The sequence below is a fragment of the Nanorana parkeri genome, unplaced genomic scaffold, assembly GCF_000935625.1.
Source record: "Nanorana parkeri isolate BGI_ZX_2015 unplaced genomic scaffold, ASM93562v1 scaffold1380, whole genome shotgun sequence".
In the NCBI taxonomy this organism is placed as follows: Eukaryota; Metazoa; Chordata; class Amphibia; order Anura; family Dicroglossidae; genus Nanorana; species Nanorana parkeri.
The window spans coordinates 436,242-446,947 of record NW_017307648.1 but is presented as its reverse complement, the minus strand read 5'-3'; the positions used below and the strand labels follow the sequence as shown (position 1 = coordinate 446,947).

The 10,706-nt window shown below is 45.0% G+C and overlaps 1 protein-coding gene across 1 annotated transcript; it reads right to left on the bottom strand.

Moving 5' to 3' along the window:
- Positions 1-2,383: 2,383 nt before the first annotated feature.
- On the bottom strand, positions 2,384-3,304 carry LOC108798009 (olfactory receptor 51E1-like). The gene has a single exon (XM_018569704.1). The coding sequence runs from the start codon at positions 3,302-3,304 to the stop codon at positions 2,384-2,386; it is 921 nt and encodes a 306-aa protein (XP_018425206.1).
- Between the last annotated feature and the right edge of the window lie 7,402 nt (positions 3,305-10,706).

Below are 10,706 nucleotides of genomic sequence, written 5' to 3'. Positions count from 1 at the left end.
GGGTGATCAGGGCAATCAGGGGTGCCGTACCTTTCCAAAAGCAATTTGCTAACCAATCGCTGGCCAGAATGAGCGAAGCGCGCTTTCACTATGGATTCCTCACAGGCGGAGTGCATTTGGTATCACACCGCCTGTGACAGGAGCCGGCGCTATAGAGCAGGCATTGGCCTATGCGGCTCTGCTCCCTCCGCTGCCGCCTCGCTTCCTCTAGCGCTGGCTTCGTTGGCACCGCTGATTCTCTCCCGCGGCTCTTCAAGTTCCCCCTTATGCCACCACCGGCCCTGGGAATGGTCACAACTAGGTCTTATTTTCGGGGTAGGTCTTATATTTTAGCAATTCCCAAAAATAGTACTAGGTCTTATTATCAGGGTAGGTCTTATTTTCGGGGAAACAGAGTAATAGGGTACAAGAGCAGTGAGAAAACTAAACTAATATAGTAGATCAACTAAACTAAACAGGTGTGTGGTAACTCAAGAATCAAACCGAAGGCAGCTCTCCCTACAATAGATAGGGACCCACTGAAGAGTATACCACAGTGGGGTCATGTGGAGCCCACATCACAACTATATAATGGATCTCGGGGTTGACTAGGTATAAATCTAATCTGGATTAAACTATGGTCTCTACTACATAGGTTGCTGGGCTTCCTTAAAGCATTATGACTCATACATGATTGTACAAATACATATGATGTCCAGCATTCAATAAGTGATTACAATAATAGCCCAAAAGATGTCAGTGTTGTCTAGGTATTCATTCTCGATGTGGGCCATGATCACGAGGAGCACCCTGGGATCCGAATTGTTTCTTCTTGGAGATCTCCTGCCATTGGGGAGGTTGCAGGTGGAGCAGTGGGTAATGGGTCCCAACCTTGGAGTTTAGGGCAAACGATGTCCAGGTCTCTACAGAAAGCACTAAGATTCTCAGGGACTCTCAATGTGGCCGATTTACCCTCTCGTCTGGCCGTGAGGCTAAAAGGGAAACCCCACCGATATGGAATATTGGCTTCTCGAAGTAGAGTAAGCAATGGGTGCAAGAGTCTGCGCTGTTGCAGGGTTATCCAGGAAAGATCTGAAAACAATTGGATCTGTACACCCTCGAACTCCAGGTTTCGCAGCTTGCGTGCTGACTGCATAATTTCCTCTTTAAGAGCATATGAATGAACTCTGCAGACCACGTCCCTAGGTTGGGTAGGGGCCCCACGAGAGCGGAATGCTCTATGGGCTTGATCAAGTTCAACCTTATGAGTAGGGGGTTTGCCCAATAGCTTATTAAATATGACTTGCAAGGTCTCGTGTAAGGTTTCCAAACCTGTAGCTTCTGGCAGGCCCCTAATCCTAATATTATTCCTGCTGCCCCTATTATCCAGATCTTCAACATGGCGTTGTAATTGTCTTACCGTAACTTCTGGTATCAGGAAGCCGGGCAGCGAGTCATTACATGCTGCCCGGCTCCATGTTCCCACGACACAATCAGGAAGTTGGACGCCGTGTAATGACTTGCCACCCGGCTTCCTGATTGGACGGGAAGCCGGCCGATCAAGAAACCAGGCAGTGACTCATTACCCACTCATTACCCACTCCCTGGCTTCCTGATTGGCCAGAAAGCCAGCTCCAAGTTACCTCGTCACCTGGTGACGAGGGAGCAGGAAGACGGCTTTCCTGCTATTCGGGAAGCCAGGTGGCGAGTCATTACACGCCGCCCGGCTTCCTTAATGGGACTATTGGTATTCGGTATTGTACTCGTACTCGATACCGAAAAAACGGTATCGGTGCATCCTTACTGGGGTGACAACGCTGACTCACCGTACTGTATGTATGGAGGAGCAGCATTGTCACCCTAGGATAGGAAGTGTGTTACGACTACAGAACAAAGCACAAGCAGAGGTCACAGGAAGTTATGAACTCACAAGAGTTTGGCAGGAGCAACAGGTATCTTTTCCACTTATTGAATAAATAAAGTAAAACACTTTCAACAGTATATTTAACAGACCAAAAGGGAACATATATAAGGGAAGTTGATTGTTAGGGTGTACATACACTATAAGCTACCCTTGATCCTGAAGGAAGCTGAAGAGATTTCACCTTATGTTTAATACAGTTGTGTGCAGACATGTCGGGGTTTATTACATTTCTAGTGGACCACACATGGCCAGATTAAATCACCAGACACTGTTACATTGGTCCTACAGGCAATACATTGGAAAGTCCATAGTTCTAAACAATATGATGTTTGGCATAGGCGTTGAATGCTCCATATTGTGCAAGGGACAACTGAAGTCATTGTGCAAATGTCCAATAAAACCAAATTTGGCCTGCACACAGGACAATGATCAGTAGAGGGGATCGAGAATAACCTTTGTTGGACCATGACTGGTAGATTACTAGCTGGTGGAATACATCTTCTTAATGCTTTTACTGAACACTTCATCTCGGATGCCATAAATCAGAGGGCTGAGAAGTCTCGGCAAACACATGAACAGCAAAAAATTGAACATAATCACAAAGAGAAAATAATCTCCGCGGTATAATTCTGAAAATGAAGAGGTCAGAGAGAGCAGACATAGAAAGAGCTGGACTGCATGAAGGATCACGGTTCTACCAGCCTTGGAGGCTGAAGACTTCCCAGAACCAGTTTTTCGAGCTATTAACATAACCTTGATGTAGGTGAAGAGAATGACCAGAGACACCAGAATTAAACTTACAATTATGGTTGAGGATTGTATGGTGCTCTGAGCTGGTAGAACAATCAATGACTGCTGCTGGCACAGTAGATTCTGGGAGAAATATTTCTTCTCAACAGAGGAAATGAGGACTATCAGATCAGCCATATTAGGAACCAACCCAACAAACCACATTGCTGCAATAGCAAAATATGTCCTCTGGGCTGTACACAACATGATGTGTCTGAGAGGGAAACAAATAGCCACATATCGTTCCAGGGCCATGAACGCCAAGTTGTACGGAGTGATTCGGAATGTAGCTGTGGCACAGGTCACCAGAACATAACAGACAGGTACAGGAATATATAAGTAGAATCCACTGCCAAAACACAGGAAGAGCCCAAGGCTTAGGTGTATTGTGTCATTGATGAGCATGTGAGCAAAGAGGATGTATCGTGCATTCTCCCGGACATGAGGAGTCGTGAAGTAAACCATCAGAAGGACTACGATGAAGTAGATGAAGAAACACAGGCAGAAGATGATGACTACAATGAAAGCAATCTTTACATTTTCATACAGTTGGACGTTTAGGGTGCTAATGTAAGTCTTGTTGTTGAAAGTACTGAGTACGGTTAGGTTCATCGTTGGGGGGTGGTGTGAAATGTCTAATAATAAAATATAACAAAACATTCTTAATATTAAAAACAACAATAACCACAAAACTGGTACGCAGAAAAGCAAGTACTTCAAGTGCCTTGGCTTATGGAGAACCGTGTTTCCCCGAAAATAGGACACTGTCTTATATATTTTTTTCAACGAAAAAAGACACTAGGTCTTATTTTCGGGGGATGTCTTATATTTACCTGGCTGCAGCAGTCCGCTCTCCACTCTGATGCCATCCACTTCGACCACACTGGCTATGCCGCGCTGTTCCTGCTGGGAAATGTAGTCTTCAGCGGCAGCCGAGGCAGACAGGTGTGTGGGTGTGTGTGCGTGCGTGTGGGCGGGAGGTAGCTGCGGCCAGTCTTCATATGTAAAATTCTACTATATGTGTAGCTACCCCGAAAGTAAGACCTAGCGGATCTCTGTAATATAAGACCTACCACCGAACTAGGTCTTATTTTCGGGGTAGGTCTTATATTACAGAAATCCCTGAAGATAGCTCTAGGTCTTATTTTCGGGGTAGGTCTTACTTTCGGGGATACACGGTATATGGTGGGCAATTTTCAGCATTGGAAATAAGTGAGTATAATGATACAACTGATCTCAAATAAACCCTTTATGATGACTCAACACCTAACCTGCACCAAACTATCCCACCTCAACCTAACCACTGAACTATCACATTCTCAAACAATTCATCCCCACACAACTACCTCCTCATGTATCACTGTCCCCTTGTTTTAGATTGTAAGCCCTCAGGGGCAGGGCCCTCCTTACCATCTTGTCTTGAATTGTATTGTGATTGTAATGTCTTCCTTATATTGTAAAGCGCTGCGCAAACTGTTGGCGCTATATAAATCCTGTATAATAATAATAGTAACTTAACCAATCCCCTAAATCTAACCCCGAACATCTAACCTCCTACAAACACTGCTTGACCTGCAACTCCCTAACACTAAAACTGACCCTAACTCTTAATCCTTCAGATCATTTTAACCTTGAAGCCTCAAGTTATAAAAGTGAAGCCTCAAAATAATATAGCATATTTTTTTTTTTTTACAATGTGTTTGGACTTTAAAAGCTGCCATGTGTGAGCAACACACTGGAGAGGAGGTGGTCTGCTGATCTCACACAAAGCACAGCGGTCTGACAGTGCTCCAATCAACAACGATTATGCTTCCACCCATCAAAGTTATACAAATGTATATACTGCCTTTCTATAGGTGAGCCAGCCATGACAGTAGCCTTGTGGTATCAGTCATTGGTGATGGTCAATCTATTCCCCTGCATTAGGCAGATGTGGCTGAGAAATCATTGCATATTGAGAATATGTGAAATCATTCCACACCTGCAGGGGACAATTCAGTGTGTCTTGGCTGGTAATGCCACCATCTGTGCTGAATACTTTTCCAGATAGGGCATTCAACGGTACCAATGACTGGGAAGGATTTTTAGCATTGTAAAGTCTGTTAAAGTTACATAGTTACATAGTATTTGATGTTGAATAAAGACACTGGTCCCTCAAGTTGCTATAGGCTCTTCCAGTTATTTTCCGCTACCTTTTCCTACCTGCCGTTTAGTACATTTCGGGAGAACTAAATTTAAGACCACAGCTGCGTATACAACATGGGACAGTATCACCCTAAAGTGGCAACGTTCTTGCAAGTTTTACTGACCACATTGTAGAAGGAAAGTGGCTTGCAGATTTATTTGTGATTGCATGCCGGCAACTGGTCCACATTGTGGCTTGTCTCCCCCAGATGGGGGGCGATATGGCATGGGATCATTTCACTGTACACATGTAGCCGGGAGGAGGAGACCCTAACCCCCATAGTTCTCCTTTAAGAATGAGATGTTCTACAATAATAGCAGTGACTCCACTCAGAAGGAGATTTAAGTTATAAAAGGAGGATTCTCCTTTCGGGAACCCATGTTTTACTCTACACTCTTTAAAGAGATATGAGGTCTTCCTCCACTGACTCATACAATAGAACAGTAAGATGGGGAACACAAGTGTGTTGCACTACACCTGAGTGGGTGTATGATTGGAGATATTCCTTACCAACACAGTCAGCAATGCAGGGGCCCCTGGGGATCTACGTGACTGTTACAGGGTTCTAACAAGTCAAACAGATGGCATGTCTCATGCAGATATTATTGGTTAAAGGAGAACTATGGGGAACCCTTAGTTCTCCTAAAGGTCACGGGAGAACACAAACTAGCGTTCTCCTATGACCCAAAGCTCATTATACCGCGAGCTACAGCTCGCAGTATACTGAGACGCCGGAACGGATCCCGACATTGACAGCTGGCTCTGCCTGGAGGATCGGACAGGGGAGGGTGGGAATCCCTGCAGGGAGCAGTGAGTGACATTCACCTCTCTGCAGGGATAGATGGAGAAGTGAGCGAGCGAATGTATGTGTTCGCTCACTTCCCGATCTACTGAGCCGACCTGTGACAGTTTCATTGTCACAGGTCGGCTCAGATTATGAGGCTGAGTGAAAATCACTTGCCTCATAGTTCTCCTTTAACCACCTCCGGGCCGGCCGTAGTAAAAAAACGGCCGGCCCGAGCTCTCTAGATCTGAGCGGGCGTCTTTAGACGTCCGCTCAGACACGCCCCCCCGCGCGTTTTTTTCCCCAAATTTTCTGTAATTTTTCCTAATTATAGTAAAAAATAAAAACCCCAGTGGTGATTAAATACCACCGAAATAAAGCTCTATCTGTCCCCAAAAAATGGTATAAAATTCATTTCAGTACAGCGCTGCATGACGGAATAAACGTCAGTCAAAGTACCGCAGCGCTGAATACTGAAAAATGGCCTGGCCAGGAAGGGGGTCTAAACACCTGGTCTTGAAGTGGTTAAGTATCTTCTTTGTTTAACGGACTCCTTAGGAAACTGGATACTGAAGGGACAATTGCCTGGAACCCTTGGCCGTGCAGAAACAAAGTCTGACTGCAACTTCCCTGCAAGGTACTAACTGCAATGCCACTGGAACCTTAGTTGTATTAAAGGTGGAAGGCTGATGCAGACTAACCTATCGCTGGCCCTGATCTCAATGAAGATGCCTGCTTAAAAATCCTAAGTGCTCAAGTAAGGGCTCATTCACATGGGCACAGAGGTCAGTGATTCAGCTACATGTCTGTGCCCTGGTACGTGCCAATGATCATAGGCCACAGGGTGATGTGCACAGGCCACCTGTACATGTTAATGACAGGCTGCAGTTGTACACTGGTAATCACATCCATCCACAGGTTTAGACAGCCTGCTTGCTTTATTACCTGCCAATAAGTCAGTACTACTCTGCAACCAGTCTATTATAGCCAGGTGTGAGATCTCCATGGCATCAGGACCCGGACACAGACTGCAGATTGCACAGCAAATTCACAGCAGTAGACTAATGAAGTTATCATCTTTGTTCACATTGCTCTCTCTACATGTCAACATTTCTTTTTGCCAGCGCATGTGTACTGCTCCAAGGCTTGATTAGATCATAGTGCTGACCCTCCTTCTCCTAGTCTGGTGTTCCTGAATGAGGGATTTTAGGAGACTGATATACACAAAGTATAAGCTATTTACTAAACACATTTTTTAATGAATACATAGCTGCATTGAGAATTGTTCTATGTGTCTGGAGTTGAGCTTTAACTATCGGTTAATGTAACTACTACTGAAGTAATATGAAGGCATCAATGTGTGTGCAGGGACGCAAAAGCAAATGAGCATGACATTGCCTGTGTAGGGAAGTGAACACTGAGCACCAACACTGGCAGCATAAGCTAACTCAAACCCAAAGTTTGTTTGAAAGCCCAACAGAACTTTCACTTGAAATCAGCTAAATACATTCTGGGTGCGTCAAAACGAAAGGTGTGCAAAGTCTTAAGCTGCCCATACACCTTGCGATCATCGGACGACACTTTTCGCCCAATGATCGAATAGTCGTACGATTTTCGTAGGGCAGCCCCATCCTGCCTCGATGATTGCAAGATTAAACTAGCCGTAATTAACGAAAAGCACCTGGACAAAATGCGGTAATTGATTTGCCGTATTTTCGTTAGCGCAAGCGCAGTTTAGATCGTACGACTTTTGACGGACGGAAACGCCAGCAACCTTGCGAAAATCGTACGATCTAGCAAAGTTTTCAAACATGCTTGACCGTCAAAAGTCGTACGATTGTACAGTACTATCGGTCGGACACTGCAATGCACACATATGATTATCGGACGAAAAGCCGATCGCATACGAAAATCGTCCGATAATCGTAAGGTGTATGGGCACCTTAAGACTTTGCACACCTTTAGTTTAGATGCACCTGCAATGTATTTAGCTGATTAAAACAGTTCGATTGGACTTTAAGGGTCTGTTCACACGACGTCCGTTTTGTGTGCTGACCGGATCCGTACGCTGCTGCACTCAAAATGCATCCCAATGTATCCCTATGTGTTTTATGGGCTACAGTTCTCACGTGCGCAGTGCGTTCAGCTTACGACAGAAAAAATACTGCATGTCACATTTTGTCCGGTCCGGAAACGGTCCGGAAACGTACGAACGCGCACGAAACGCAACAAAAACGCGACGAGAACGGAAACGCAACGCAATGCAGCTAAGGAAAAAAAAAATTGTATTCTTGCTCCACTTATTATGATGTTATCAACGATAGACAGACAGGTTGGGGTAGAGGTAACAACATGAACTGCAAACATTTGGAACATGCCCATTACCTTGCCATGGACATACGAATAAAGGAAAAAAATGTATCCGGGTGACCTCGCAAATCCTCATACAAACTCCAGAACTGACCCTTGGAGTCCCGGAGCCTCAAGATTGGGTGTACCCAATAACGACGTCTCCTGCGGGCTCGTTCTCTGCAGATTGCTGTAGCCAGCACCATCAACATGCATGCAAATATGTGATACATGTCTGATCACCAGCTTTACATACACAAAGGGAAGTAGATGTTCCGAGAGGGCGGAAGTGACCTCAGAGGCTGAATCTGCATACTGACAGCACCTTGGCTAAAAAAAAAAAGAAAAGTCAGCATCCGGACCGAAAACGCATCAAAAACGCGTCAAAAACGCACTGCATCAGCAGCTCCACGTCTGCTGATCAGGACCTGATCAGGACCTGATCTCATGTGAACAGGCCCTAATACGTTTTCCCTAAATGTGTTCTCATTTTATAAGGAATGCAGTTTTATCCTATTTGTACTTACAAGGATGTTGTTATAAATTACGCACTCCAGCAGAGAGGTTGATGGGATTTGAAGGTCTCCTTCTAGATGTTGGGTCTTGTGCAGCCTTTGCCCTCTTCTGTATCCTTAACACTGTGTTCAGGGGGAAGTTGCAGGTCTCTTTTAATAGCCTCTAATAGCCTCAATAGGCCTCGGAAAATGTCACGGCACATAATCGTACCTGACAAGCTAGTTAACCGGTTCATTAGGTAATCCTCTTGTGATCAAAACAAGAAGGGTTCCAAGGGGTCACTGGTATGCGGTAATGGTTTCCCAAAGGAGTACAAGTGAGCAAAAATGTAAGTCATCAGATTCTACAGATGAAGCAAACAAAGGCCTGACTATTGTGGGAATACATGCCAGATCGTCCCAATCATCATCTTATGGAGTATAACTGTAAAAAGGGCCCATAAAATGTTCTTATTTCATTGTGGCGAACAGACCTGGGCACAGATAAATAGGTAGTAGACCTTCTATTGCATTGAAAAGGCAGTGATCTAACAGTGTCACATTCCTCCTCACACCCGCCAGTCACAGTCAGCAGGCTGATATGTCATAGCGACCCAGGCAGCCCGCACGGCATCAGGGGGGTGTCCTGGCCGGGCCCCATAGCGGCCGCCTGGGTCGCTATGGGGATTGTTACGCCACTGATTGTTGTCCTTTTGAATGAATAAAGACTGTCCTTTTTATGTTAAAGTTGGCTTCTAAAGTGGTCACTTAGCGCTCACCATTGGGCTATATTCCCCAAACTGCCACACCATTCTTGAACCATTTTTGCAGTGTGGCAGGGCAGATTATCCTGCTGAAAGAGACCACTGCCATCAGGGAATAACGTTTCCATGAAGGGGTGTACTTGGTCAATGACAATGTTTAGGTCGGTGGTACGTGTCAAAGTAACATCCACATGAATGGCAGGAGCCAAGGTTTCCCAGCAGAACATTGCCCAAAGCATCACACTGCCTCTGCCGGCTTGTCTTCTTCCTATAGTGTATCCTGGTGCCATCTCTTCCCCAGGTAAGCGACACACATGCACCCGGCCATCCACATGATGTAAAAGAAATATGAGTAATCAGACCAGGCCACCTTATTCCATTGCTCTGTGATCAAGTTCTGATGCTCACCTGTCCATTGTAGGCACTTTTGGCGGTGGACATGGGTCAGCATGGGCACCCTGTCCAGTCTGTGGCTACACAGCCCCATAGGCAACAAACTGAGATGCGTGTTCAGACACCTTTCCATCGGAACCAGAATTAACTTTTTCGCCAATTTGAGCTACAGTAGCCCTTTCTATTGGTTCGGCCTACACGGACCAGCCTTCGCTCCTCATGTGCATCAGTGTGACTCTGTCACCAGTTCACCGGTTTTCCTTCCTTGGACCACTTTTGGTCGTATTCTGACTCCGATCGTTGTGATAGCGAAATATATCCCTTGCTGAGACCTCTATGCCTGGCCTGTATAAGCAGATATACTCACTGCGGACAATCCTCGTCAGATAGCTGAACTCGTCAATACCGATTCATTCAAAAGAGGTGTTTATTCTTAACATCAAGATTACAGCAGATGATAGGAACAGCAGTTGAACGGTTATAGTATTGTGCGGTCAGAAAATGATGCCTTTCCTCGGTACTGTGCAGATCACATGTGTGTCCTTGTTACATGTGGCTTTCAACTGTGGCCATGACACAGGAAGTACTGCACACAGGAAGAAGGAAGGGGCGTACACTAGGGGGAAATACCTCGTCACATGAGGAATAATTACAGAAAGACATGTACATTACAACAAAAGGCCACTAGATGGCAGCATAGGATAACACATGAATTTAGCTATGAGAAAATAGTTAGGCAAATCACACTATATAAATTCTAACCTATATAACAATGCTAATATTAACTGAGGCTATGCATCTCATATTCTATGCCCCTATTGGGGCGGCACACTCCCCGTCTGGCATGATAATGCCACTATCTACATCATAACGGTAGTTATGCAAATAAACAATTAATAACTATTAAAGTCCATAAATGTGAACTTGTAACTTGTCCTCTAGACCTGAAAATAAAGAAAGAACATATATCCACAATTCAAATATAAGATGAAATCTGGAACAGTCCTTTCAAGTGCAGTAAGTCACTCCGTGGGTGGCAACTTGT

Bases quoted from the DNA above. Each gene is read 5' to 3' on its own strand.
- LOC108798009 (XM_018569704.1), bottom strand. From the start codon at position 3,304: ATGAACCTAACCGTACTCAGTACTTTCAACAACAAGACTTACATTAGC.